General features: G+C 31.3%; 1 protein-coding gene across 1 annotated transcript; it reads right to left on the reverse strand.

Moving 5' to 3' along the window:
• Nucleotides 1–459: 459 nt before the first annotated feature.
• On the reverse strand, nucleotides 460–11,533 carry LOC134698056 (E3 ubiquitin-protein ligase TRIM71-like). Its single transcript, XM_063560345.1, has 6 exons — nucleotides 10,722–11,533; nucleotides 9,502–9,549; nucleotides 7,622–7,669; nucleotides 3,055–3,072; nucleotides 1,796–1,810; nucleotides 460–478 (listed from the first exon to the last, which is right to left on the reverse strand). Exons 1-6 carry the CDS (start codon nucleotides 11,486–11,488, stop codon nucleotides 460–462), a joined length of 915 nt encoding a protein of 304 aa, XP_063416415.1. The 5' UTR covers nucleotides 11,489–11,533.
• Between the last annotated feature and the right edge of the window lie 3,090 nt (nucleotides 11,534–14,623).

A 14,623-nucleotide genomic window follows, 5' to 3' on the forward strand; every position in this document is an offset into this window, starting at 1 on the left:
ATTGTTAAAATGTTGGTTTAAATAGAATCACATTTACCAAAGATTACGATTCCAATCACTGTCTTTGTCATGCTGCATACTGTCTTTTCTTTCATTCATGTATTCAACCAAAATATGTGTAAAATAGTTAATTTACCACCAAGATAGCTACCTAAATTCTACAGTACGGTATACAGATTGTCATTGGGTTGTTCTTAGAAACAACTTTATATCGTGTCCTCTTGCAACATTGTTTACAAGACGTTACTACCAATATTTCTAGTAGACCGTATATTAAATACAACAAATGTCGTTCTTATCTAGGTGCACCACAGTTCGTCTACACTAGGGAAGAGTTTCCCATAATGCATTAAGCAGGTGAAGGTTTCAGACTGTGACAAGTCTTATTAATGAACTCAATGTTTAAGTAGTTGTCTTATATCAGGTAAAATTAATTATTTATTGATATGATGCTTATACTTACTGATAAGGTGATTTTCTGAAAAAAAAATCAATATAATTATAAAATAAACTGCACACTATTGTAAAATATTAAAACATAAAGAACACAAATAAATGGATATGCTACAGTTTATGCCACTTACATATATCAAGTAGGAATACACTTGATCGTAATACTACAATATACGGTACAGTAAATGACAAACTATGTCTTGGATCAATGATCAGTCCCTGGGGTGTCCACTTTCTATAAGAGATGATAGGCTGGAAAAGGTCACCTTTTCAAGCTTGATAATATGGGAATAAGTTGGGAAAACTATCAGAAATATATGATAAGGTCAATAAAGTTCCTATAACTTCGTCTGTCATCTTTAGTGGTGTTCATGGCTGTGTTTAATCAACCATTTGTTTTTGACTCTTGACACTTTTGGTTTTCCAATGTCACATTATACAACAACCGAAACCCAAACAATATGGGAAAAAGGTAACATTTTTACCTACTCAGTATATGAAAAGGTATAACTTTTTGAAATTTGAATTATATAAAAGGTAGGGGTAACAGAAACCAAGCGGCACCCCTTTCAACTAAGTATTGAAGTTTGCACCCGCCACTGAGGATCGGTCGGTCATATTCTCCTTTAACTCCAGATCTGTTGTGTTTATAAACATTATTTCAACTATAAGATATGATGAATACATTTGTGTTTATGTCAGATACTCAAATGTATTAGTATATACTGTTGGTAATAATGTTTTCGTGTACAAGTGAAAATGTTAATGGAAGATATTCTTTGCGTTCATCAGATAATCATTGTCTTTTCATACCACGTTCGAGAAAAAATTAAAAAAAAAGCAACATTTTGAGATTCCGGTACAGTTCTTTGGAACAGTATTCCTGTAGAAATGGAAATTATAGAAACGAAATTATAATTTCTTGTTTCTTATCTAAAATTGTAACTATCAGATGAAGTTTGTCTACTTTAAAAAAAAATCAATATATATATATTTGTCTTGTATATCTGACATTTACAAAATATGTTTATTAACCGATTCTGTATGGTATACAGATTGTCATTGGTTTGTTCTTAGAAACAACTTTATATCGTGTCCTCTTGCAACATTGTTTACAAGACTTCACTACCAATATTTCTAGAAGACCGTTTATTAAATACAACAAATGTCGTTCTTATCTAGGTGCACCACAGTTCGTTTACACCAGGGAAGAGTTTCCCATTATACATTAAGCAGGTGAAGGTTTCAGACTGTGACAAGTCTTATTAATGAACTCAATGTTTAAGTAGTTGTCTTATATCAGGTAAAATTAATTATTTAATGATATGATGCTTATACTTACAGATCAGGTGATTTTCTGAAAAAAATCAATATAATTATAAAATAAACTGCACACTATTTTGAAATATTAAAACATAAAGAACACCAATAAATAAATATGCTACAGTTTATGCCACTTACATATATCAAGTAGGAATAAACTTGATCGTAATACTACAATATACGGTACAGTAAATGATAAACTATGTCTTGGATCAATGATCAGTCCCTGGGGTGTCCACTTTCTATAAGAGATAATAGGCTGGAAAAGGTCACCTTTTCAAGCTTGATAATATGGGAATAAGTTGGGAAAACTATCAGAAATATATGATAAGGTCAATAAAGTTCCTATAACTTCGTCTGTCATCTTTAGTGGTGTTCATGGCCGTGTTTAATCAACCATTTGTTTTTGACTTTTGACATTTTTGGTTTTCCAATGTCATATTATACAACAAACGAAACCCAAACAATATGGGAAATGGTAACATTTTTACCTACTCAGTATATGAAAAGGTATAACTTTTTGAAATTTGAATTATATAAAAGGTAGGGGTAACAGAAACCCAGCGGCACCCCTTTCAACTAAGTATTGAAGTTTGCACCCGCCACTGAGGATCGGTCGGTCATATTCTCCTTTAACTCCAGATCTGTTGTGTTTATAAACATTATTTCAACTATAAGATATGATGAATACATTTGTGTTTATGTCAGATACTCAAATATATTAGTATGTATTGTTGGTAATAATGTTTTCGTGTACAAATGAAAATGTTAATGGAAGATATTCTTTGCGTTCATCAGATAATCATTGTCTTTTCATACCACGTTCGAGAACAAATTTAAAAAAAGCAACATTTTAATATTCCGGTACAGTTCTTTGGAACAGTATTCCGGTAGAAATCACAATGATAGAAACGAAATTATAATTTCTTGTATCTTAACTAAAAATGAAATGATCAGATGAAGTTTGTCTACTTTTTAAAAAATCAATATATATATTTGTCTTGTATATCTGACATTTACAAAATATGTTAATTAACCGATTCTGTATGGGTTTTTTGTCATTAGTGTTTGCATAAAAAGTTGTCAACGTATATATTATATTATTGTTAAATTTTAAGTTATTCAGAGGGCATCTGGGGAGATTAGTAATGTTTCTACTGATTTTACGCTCTTTAGATAAAGTATTTGTTATCATTATATTATATCACATTTTTGTATTCATTCAATATAAATTTTTCAGTATACTTTTCGTTAATAAATTTGAATAGGAGTACTTACTCAGAAGTTATTTCTGTCCTGAAATGTACACAAGTTAGAGTTAAAATTATATTTGTAAATCAAAACACATAGCAAAGAACCTAGGACAAAATAATTGACACACATATGTGTGTTTTGTAAAAGTGTTGTCTATGGCTATTTATACACACCGATGTGATCATACGATTTATATTTTCCGAGTTACAGGTAACATAATTTAAAAATACAAAGCATTCGGATAATACATCCTTCTTCTAAACTTATAGATAATACATCCTTCTTCTTAACTTAAGGCCGTTAGTTTTCTCGTTTGAATTGTTTTATATTGTCTTATCGGGGCCTTTTATGGCTGACTATGCGGTATGGGCTTTGCTCATTGTTGAAGGCCGTATGGTGACCTATAGTTATTAATGTTTGTGTCATTTTGGTCTTTTGTGGATAGTTGTCTCATTGGCAATCATACCTTATCTTCTTTTTTATATTATAAAAATAATAAGATTAGATAACTAAAATAAAATTTTGAATTGAAACAACTACTAGTAGCTCATGTGGAAATCACCAAATATTTTTTTGCAGTTTATAATGACAAAAAGATCAAGAACCAGTCTTTAATGTCATTTTAGTCTGCCAAAAAGATCCTTGTTATGCACACAATCCTCAATGTAATGTGCAATAACAAAACTTGTTTATTTTTTGTATTGAGACTAGAAAATTTAAAAAAGTAAACGTGAACCATCATATAAAATAAAAGGATGTGTTATGCTTGTCAATACCATAACTATTCATCATAGTTATAATGATGGAGACACAATCCCCATGTGGTTCAATGTTTCCGTTTTATGCATTTAAACGTTTACATTGATATGTGTGTACTTATTCACCATAATCCAAATTAAAGCAAACCAATCGGAAAGAACAAAAGAAAAGGTCAACATGATTATATTTGGTTAAGATAACTGAAACTGAAATACATTCTCGGAATGTCATTAAGAAGACAAATTGAAATGACTAAGCAGATCAACACATTACTTCCAGTATGGATAGTTGACGTGGTATGCTTCTCCTGATATACATGTATTACCCTCCATGTATACCCAGTAAAGTATGTCACTATAGTTCAAATTGCATTTGAGACATCTATTCTCCTATTCAAAGATCTGAAAACTGCGATAGCATGGCGCTTATAAGGAAAATTGAGACGAAAACAAGTCGTCTCAGTTAACCCGTTTCTGATCGGGATCGTAAAACATGTATATCATTAAACACTGTCTCAACGTTTTTGTGTTAGGACATCGCCACCTCCACTTTTCTAACTTATAATGACCTTCAAATGGGAACATATACAAGCATGACATATAAATTGCGACAGACAAGTACCGATATTTAAATTGATAAGCTGTAATTAGTCCCGAGGTAGGGAAAAGATAATATTAATAGATTAATATATTTTAATATAATCAGTCTATTGATGAAGCGAATCGATAAAATCTTTTCTTATATCACATAGCGATATTGTCTAATATCAATTGTAAATACTAGTATGCAGACATTCCATGCGGATATGTTGTTTTCGGCAACGAAAAATTAAGACTTATTGTTCAAACAACTATTGAGTCTAAATATACATTCAGAAGTTAGTTTAAAGCAAACGTTAATGTCCGTGTAAAATTTGAAATGTTGTGTTTTTCTTATATAATATACAAATGTATAACTATACAAATGCTATTATTTCTTATATCAATGCGATACTTTTAACATATCATAGCGGTATTTTCTTATATCAATATTGGTACTTATTAGTATTAATATTTGACTGATGTATCTATATTTTGACAATTTTAACTATTATATCTGTTTTATTCACGCATCGTTGTAAATATGACAGTATTTGATGAGACTGTCATACACGTGAGAGGTTTAGCACTATAAAACCAGGTTCAATCCACCATTTTAGAAATTTGAAAATGCCAGTACCATTTCGGTTTAATAAACAATGCCGTAATCAAATAGCTAAGTATCAAAATTATTGTTCACATATATATCATTTAGCAAATTTTATAATAAACGCACCAAAATAATATATATATCTGATATGTTCGCAACGCACGCATGGACGACTTTCTTTATTGATAACAATGAAACTAACTTGTGACCACTTGATGAACCATACAGTATTGTCCTCGTTCAAATTGATTCGGAAAATCACATTAGACCGTTGGTTTTCCTGTTTGAATGGTTTAACACTAGTATTTTGTTCTTATATAGCGTGGTGTTCGCTGTGAGCCAAGGCTCCGTGTTTAATGCCCTACCTCGATCTATAATGGTTTACTTGAAACAAATTCTTACTTTGACGAAAAATTTTCTCATTCGAACTCATGCACCGTCTTCTTATATCTATAAATCTTTAACATTACCCCTTATGAATAACTGCTTTCCAGTCCTCCAAAAACGTCATTTGGGTGCTGAATTTTTTTTTGTAAAGTGCAATATGAACTAGCACACGTCTAAAGCTTTAAAAGGAACGACAGTTATGATGGTACAAGAACGATTACGTCAATAAAATTACCGAATAAACAGCACTGAACGATCTAAATTTATAAATATAGAATAGATACGGATTGTTATTTTGTTATATTCGCGTATTTATACAATCGGTTACTAGTCAAACACGAAAGTCAAATCTCTGTGGCAACAATACATCGGAATGCCCTCACGGCCATCACGCTGTAAAAGAGCGTACATGCGGCGAGCTGATTATGTTCATAGAGATATCGATTTACTAAACGAGAAAAGTCTTTGATATCCAAAAAGAACTGTTTACCTTGTCAATATTTTTTTCTATGTTAATAATACACACATTTTCTGTTTGACAAGATATTTGATTTTCGTTGTATCTGAAGTCGTTGAATTAATAGTCTGAGGCTACTCAGTTGGTATCTTCAAAGTTCGGGACATCAACATTTGTACATTTTGATTTGTTTGGAATATTTAATTTACCATTTAAAAATTCCTTGTTTTTTGGAGCTGAATGGGATTGGATTGTTTGAATGAATGTTTTCTTTTCTTTTAAGTAATGATATTTTTTGTCTATTTCGATATTACCAATGTAGATAGGCTTTAGCAGTGTGACCTCAAGGGTGGATCCAGCCGTTTTCAAAAGTCATGAACTAAGTTTGTGAATTATATTTGCGTTTTCTTGACATGCATTGTGACGTGTCATTTGGTTCATTTTTTTTTTTAGAAAACTATTGTAGTTATATAAGAAAAGTATCGCATTCATACATTGTTGATATATATGTTAAGAAAAGAGTCATTACTTTATACCGAGAAATCTGCCTTTCTTCGTACAAATGCTAACATTCGTCTGAAATTTCCCCCAATGCAACTCGTTGATATAAGACAATATCGCTCGTTGATATAAGAAAAGCTTTTATCGATTCGCTTCTCCATAGACTGATAATACAACCACTGACTTAGTTACTGAATGAGGACATTTATATTTTATGTCTTACATATTTGAGGTTCAGTATTAACATAAACAGGGCTTAACATATTAATGATGTTTGCTATTATCACAATGCTTTTTTTTTCCAAAAGTTTAAAAAAAGGTCTACGGCTCTACATTGTTGAATTAACTATTGTGTCCTCTTTATCATGGTGGAATATTTGTTTACTCAGGAATAGTCTTTTATGTTTATTTATCAAAGTTGTACAAAATCGAACATGTTAAAATGTTGTTTGTTTATAGTTGACACGTGTTTGATCAATTATAGTAATGTCTGTTCAATTGGGATATTGAGTTCAATCACGAGTGAACTCAGATGGTTTAAAGTCATTCGAGCCATTGAAGTCAAAGTGTACAGTAGCATTTCGCCAAATAAAAAATATTGTTAATTATATTATTTATTTTCAGGTTTGTAGGCCACTAGTTTTGGGAAACAAGTACAAGCTGCTTAATACCTGTGTATTTTTACGAACTTTCCACAATATTATACTCATATTTATAATAAAATGTGCGCTTGTCTCTGCAAGTGGCGTTTCCCATGTTAGAGTTTGTGTTGATTTGATTAATAAGTGATGTTCGTTTGAGTTGACGAATTAGAATTTAACAGTAAATACATAAGCGAAGAATACATATTCCCGAATATATCATATCACTTAAAATAGGTAAAGGTCAGAGTCTGACGATAAATAACTAATTAACAATGAGAAGTAGACATGAGTTTTATCATAAATACTCAAAGATATAATATTTGGACCTATGACTGATAAAGGGTCTAAAATAGAATATGCCATGTTATCATCTGTATATACCATACGCGCGTTTTGTTATATCATTCAGGAAAGTTGAATCAATGTGTATGGTATTGACAATAAAGGTTATATATTGATTGACACAGATCTGTTTCATTTATTGTATTATAATATCTTAAACATAAAATGAAATGTTATGAGAAGGGAAAAACTTGCTTCGTGCTTTACATATCTATGTCTTTCAAATTTGCATATCTGATTTCATAATGAACTTTGCACTTATACTTGGTCTTTTGTACTCTTCCAAAAGAAAACTACATAACATAACACTTACTTGCATCCTAAGCATCTGTATCTGTATTGTTTAGCTGTTGGTGTTACACTATAAAACATATCATATTTATATATTTTCAAGGGAGATGTCTCACTTTCATAGCATTTGATCTTGTATAAATATTTTATTGTAACTTCTATTTTGATTATTCACCTTTAATTTTGCTCTTTTATTGTACTCTCATAGATAAATAATAGGGATGTTCTGGTATCTAACAGAAAACCCTGGCCGTTTGGCACAATTTTTTTGAACTTTTGGTCCTTGATGCTGTTCAACTTTTTACTTGTTTTGGCTTTCAAAGTTTTGTATCTGGGCGTCACTAGTAAGTCTTGTGCGGACAAAATGCACTTCTGGCGTATTAAAATTTTAAACTTGTTTCCTTTTGTAAGCTATTATTCGTGTGTTTCTTTGTAAATTGTGGTCTCCTGTGTATTTATATTGTAGTCCTGTAATCCTGTGTTGTCATTTTAATGTTATATTTCACATGGCCATAAAAGAGGGAGGTTTTGACATGCCACAAAACCAGGTTCAACCTACCATTTTTTTCTTTAAAAATGTCCTTTACCAAGTCAGAAATATGGCCATTCTTATATTATAGTTCGTTTCTGTGTGTGTTACATTTTAACGTTGTGTTCCCGTTGTGTCGTTTGTTTTCTCTTATTTTTGAGTGTGAATTCACATTACTATAAGACGTGTCACGGTACTTATCTATCCCAAATTCATGTATTTAGTTTTGATGTTATAATTGTTATTCTCATATGATTCTGTCTAATGCTTAGTCCGTTTTTGTGTGTGTTACATTTTAATGTTGTGTCGTTGTTCTCCTCTTATATTTAATGCGTTTCCCTCAGTTTTAGTTTGTTATCCTTATTCTGTTTTGTGTCTATGGATTTGTGAGTTTTGAACAGCGGTATACTACTGTTATCTTTATTTATTCATATTCATATTCTGCGCCACAGTTAGGCAATCTTTCAAAAGTGTTGATCTCTTTTCTTGACAAATCTTTATCATGAATACTTTACAATGTTAAGGTATAATATTTTGGAAAGCTAACTGAACGAATTACACATATTCACATTTCTAATGTATGTCGTGCAACCTATTAGTCTTATTAATCAAAAGTAAACCATATGTATATTCTGAAACCAACCTCGCTAAAATTAATTGAGTATGTGCAAAAAGAGAATCAATTTTATTTGGCCTTTTTATTTTTTTTTTATTCGAGCCATTTTTAGACGAAACGCGCGTCTGGCGTAAATATAAAATTTTAATCCTGGTATCTATGATGGGTTTATTTAAAGCAATTTACGGTACTGCTTAATAACTGATTAGTTCTTAGGTTTGTTATACAATAATATCATGTCTGCCAGAGAAAGAACCAGTAAATTATACGTGAGTATTGTTAAGGTGATACCTTGACTTAAATTTATTTGTCTCGTTTTATTTTCATAAAATTTTGACAAAATATTTACCCTGACCCTCTGACAAAAATATAAAAATTTAAAAAAAACTTGAACCGATCACTTTCTCAGAAAAATACTGGATGGATATATAGCAGTTTAAAAACAATAATTTTGATCACTGAGAAGCTAAATATTTTCTTGACCATACAACGTAATTTAAACGTTTAGCTGATTTTACAGAGTTGTCTCCCTGTAGTGTTAGGTACCACCCTTATATCATACTTATCGATTCAAGTGGAATCAAAACCAATTGAACAAAAGATAATTATAGAGATGAAGAACACTGCAACACAATGTCAAACCTTTGTATTTTGGTTTTATTATTGCAGCAAAAGCCAATCCACAGAAGAGATGAACGAACATTAAAAACGGAAACAATAGAAACAACTTTGTTAAATGTCTATTATAAATACAAACCTGACGTTCTTCTGAGGTTTCGGGTTTTCTTCTTTTTTGACAATTTCTCTGAGAAAAAACAATGATCTTATTTACAATTTCATTCTCATCTTATATGTGCGTCAAAATTGTAAATTATTATAAAATCAAATAAACAGTGTTTTTCTATTAAAATATGAACAAACAGAATTATTTATTCAGAAAACCCAAAAACAACGCAAACTAGTTCCCAAATTGCATTAAAAGTACTTTTTTTCTTAAGATTGACTTGATAAGATTTTGATGATAATTGTTATATAAAGTTTGTATTGACACTTTGTAATTGAAAACTGTAGGTTTATTTATGTCCCTTATTGAAAACCGTTTAGTTTTCTTTGATTGCTGACCTCTTGGTGTGAGTTGCAAAGTCTTGAGATAAAACTTCAGCTAGAAAGGCAAATTATTCAATGAAACTTAAACACATAATTAAGCGTTTACGGAGTGAAATATTGAATAGGTCTTCGTCAAAAATCAAAGAAAATCAGTTGAGATGTTTATGTTACGGTACAATAGGATTGAGAAGGATCCTGAAACATCATTTGATAAATCGGATTTACAGTTTCCTTTAAATTTATTTCACTTCAAAGCTTTTGTCTTAAGATTATTCAATCTTTTCTTAAATTCGCTATATCATTAGTTTATAAAAGGTCCTTTATGGTGTTTAACATTCCTTAAAAATTCAACATAATATTTTTCTCGTAAGATTAGTTTTACGCTTAAGACTTTTTGTGAAAGGGCTACTGAATTTTTATTATTTAAAGTATAAACCTGTTTTCCAATTTTTATAAGTAGATATTAAAATTCAAATGTGTACTTGGAGTATTTTGAATCATACTGAATTCCAATTGAAACAGTGAACATATGTTTAGGGTTCTATAAAGTGAACGCATAGATTTGCTTGTTTTATAACTCGTGAAATTCTGGTTATTTTAATCAATGATTAGAGAACACGACTGACAATGTTGAATAACAGTGTATATATAGGCATTACATTATCGCATATTCTATTAAATCTGGAGAACTTTGATTACCTGAGATACAAATACATTATATAATTGAAACACGAAGCGGAAGATGCCATAATTATTCAACCCAGTCGAAACGAGACTGCTCATATACCAAAGTTCATATGAAAAAAAGAGAAAAACACAATTAGAGTTTTCAAAGCACTTCATAGAATCAATATATAAGAACAAACTTACCCAAATGTTAGTTCCCCGAACAGTTTCCCTATTTCCCCCTCTGCTACTGTCTTTATGGCATATTTGACTGATGGCATAATAGGAATCTGTATTTCTTGTATTTGATCGATTTGTGATTTCATTTGTTTTAGCTTTTGTAACAATTTTGAAGTATCTTTTATACCCTGGGTGTCTTGATAAAACTTCTGCTGCTCCTTTGCCTTATCCAACGCTGCTTTTAACTCATTTCTAACAGACTGTAAGGTTTGAACATTCCTTGTGTCTTTCTCTTTTACCGTATTTATAAGACCCTCGACTTTCTGATCAATCATTTCTTTTAATCTTTTGCCTTCTTCTCTAATGGACTGGATAACTTTCTGTACATCAGCTTGATATTGATTTGACCCTTGGTCAATATCTGCTATCTTTGACTGCAGGTTTTTCATCTTCATTTCAATCGCCATTTTGACCTCAGCTTTGATCCCTTCAGTTGATTCCCTGATTTCTGCAAAATCATGTGATTTGTGTTTTTTAATCACACATATTTTACATATTGGTGTATTACATTCCATGCAATAATATATGAAGTTTTCATCATGTTCTTTACAATATAGTTTAACTTCCGGGTTGATATTTGGACCACTTAGAAATGTATGGCTTTTGCTCATATTCGTCCGTAAATGAGATATTTTACATCCATCACAAAACAACTGGTTACACTGTTCACAGTAATTATGTCCAGGTCCAGAAACACATATCTCACACGTTTTAGAAGCAGCCTGAGCCATTTTGATTTGTTTTGTTTGCAAGTTGTTATGACAAGGTTATTTAAATCCCGGACATATACGGAAATAGAATAACCTTTAGTTTACGGTTCAATAATGAATTTTTGTTTAACTAAAGGTAGAAATTTAAACTTATCCTATCACTAGCAGTATTATACATTTAACAGTCTAATTGTAGTAAATTCACACCGTTGTAAATGAAACGATCACTGCAATCCCATATTGTTAATGTATAAGCAACACGTTGTAGTTATTCAATCTGTAATATCATTTAATAGTAAGATGTTTATTGATTTTTGGGTATCAGGGTATATGCAAAATAAGCCACTTAATTTTTTTTTTATTAGATGACAAAATTTACAATACAATAGACAGCTTTAAATAGTTGCTAAACAGTTTATGTACTAGGGTCAACTGCATTGAATATTCTGATCTATTTAACTATTTTAAAGTGTACCTGTAAAAAGGATAATAAAGTAAAATGATTCACTCACAAAACATATTTTAAACATATCAGATTATATACATTTGTAAGATATAATTAGGTGTCTGGAACAGGTAATATCGGAGATTTAAACGTTAGGACATATATCAAGAACATTAGACAAGTGTATGTATGTAACTATTCAAATACATGTAACTGTTAAGTAGTTCGATATGGCGACAGTAGCAATATAGTTAACCAATTTTCATATCTCCTTTGAAAAGACAGATCAAGGTAACAAAAAAAGCTAATAGACTCGCATGCAATTTATTGTGTAGTTGTGTCGTAAATTGACGCAATATAACGCAAACGAAATTACCAACATAAGTAGTTTGAAATTGACTAACATAGCTCGGAACATAGGTCCGTAGCCGGCCAGTTTATACAGGTTTTACTGTATCACAGTACAGCCTTCAACTGATTTTTATATTTCGTTCTTATGTTGTACTGTTATACCACTGTCCCATGTTATGGAAGGGTTGGGATCCCGCTAACATGTTTAACCCCGCCACATTATTTATGTATGTGCCTGTCCCAAGTCAGAAGCCTGTAATTCAGTGGTTGTCGTTTTTTTTATGTGTTACATATTTGTTTTTCTTTCATTTTTTTCATATAAATAAGGCCGTTTGTTTTCTCGTTTGAATTGTTTTACATTGTCATATCGGGGCCTTTCATAGCTGACTATGCGGTATGTGCTTTGTTCATTGTTGAAGGCCGTACGATGACATGTAGTTGTTAATGTATGTGTCATTTTGGTCTCTTGGACAGTTGTCTCATTGGCAATCATACCACATCTTCTTTTTTATATTAACCCCGCCACATTATATATGTATGTGCCTGTCCCAAGTCAGGAGCATGTAATTCAGTGGTTGTCGTGTGTTGATGTGTTACATATTTATATTTCGTTCGTTTTTTGTACTTAAATTAGGCCGTTAGTTTTTCTCGTTTGAATTGTTTTACATTTGACATTTCGGGGCCTTATATAGCTGACTATGCAGTATGGTTTTTGCTATAGTTGTTAATGTATGTGTCATTTTGGTTTCTTGTGGACAGTTGTCTCATTGGCAATCATTCCACATCTTCTTTTTTCATATTACATAACATTCAGTTGTAGTGTTATGATAATGTTATCAGTCAGGATACAGTTATATGCATTGTTTTGCTTATTTAATTTTATGGCACACAATTGCTGTTCAAAATTTATATAGTGTACAGCATTGTACTTAGTATTCCTGATATATAAAGGTTAACAGGTAGTCAGGAGGAATATCTAAAAGTAAATTGATATGTTCGAGCTTTTAATTTTGCAATTTGCATAGGCACTTCCTGTTTAGATTTTTCCCCGTAGTTCAGGGTTTCTGTTATATACTATTTGATATTTTACATTAACATATAAGTGATTGTATGTGTATTGGTCAATTTCTTTTCGATATTGGTTTTTCATATTAGTTTATTCAGCGTGTTTGTCATCAACAAACTATCATTAAATGTTCTGGATGATTTGAGTATCTACGGAATATAAACTGTCAGTCATTTCCACATAGGTGAATCACAATTTGCATGATTTTGAAGTATAAACTAAATATTTACTTTTCTAAACTTTGAGGTTAGAGTTGGTTTGAAAATTGACAATATACAAAACACTCAGGAAGACATGATTATGCATAAAATACTATACAACACAAAGTTAACAAAAGAAAGGAGTGAATGCGTTATCGAATATTGTAACTTTTTGGAAGGTTTGGGGAAGTATATAAAAAGTCACTCGACACGGTTGAAAACGTTAACTTTAAACTTCTGTATTGTCGATAAGATAGCCCTTGTATTATTTTAAACACTGATATAGCAATTTATTTCATTCCATTACCCTTACACGGTCCATGAACACCAGCGTGTCGTCTAAAATGGCAGTTGTTCCTTAATCAACAGACATTACAAATACCTCAATTACGACACATTCAGATCATCGTACTTATGAATATCAGTAATATCCACACACAGCTGTGTTTTGACTGTTCTACTACAAGACATTTTACACTGTAATGACTCTGATCATTTCTCAATGTTAACCAAAAAATACAAAACCTGCAAATTTTGATAACAGATGTTTAATTTACAAGCAATGAAATTTGAAGAAAAAATGTCTTTAGCAGAAGCTTCGATGATCTAAATTGTAAATCTTAAAATCTTGTCCCGACTAGAGTGTAACCTTTGTGAATTGGTAAATGTCGGCGAAACAAAACACAATCTGTATAAACGCACGAGGGGCCAAAAATCAGACATAAACAACAATGCAATCATTTTAGTCAGGATGATCAATCAATCCTTAGTTAGCAAGTTCGCTTCATCGAAACACTATACCACATGACCATCACAAGTATATATGCTATATAGTGATACAGCTCGCAATGCACGAATCTAGTAGTCTTAATGTTCGTATATAGCATACATACTTGTATATGGTTACAAAATTGACAGTATAAGTATTGTATATAGTCCTTCCTTAATTCGTTGATTGTGAGGATCATGTTCACTCTACCCCTCGACACAGACGCAATCCTGGTCATCGTCATTAATCACAATTTCTCTATGAGATTTATCATCCCAGATTTATTAGTGACCTTCTGCGATAGATAAAAAAGTCAGACTTGTTG

This window comes from Mytilus trossulus, chromosome 14 (genome assembly GCF_036588685.1).
Source record: "Mytilus trossulus isolate FHL-02 chromosome 14, PNRI_Mtr1.1.1.hap1, whole genome shotgun sequence".
In the NCBI taxonomy this organism is placed as follows: Eukaryota; Metazoa; Mollusca; class Bivalvia; order Mytilida; family Mytilidae; genus Mytilus; species Mytilus trossulus.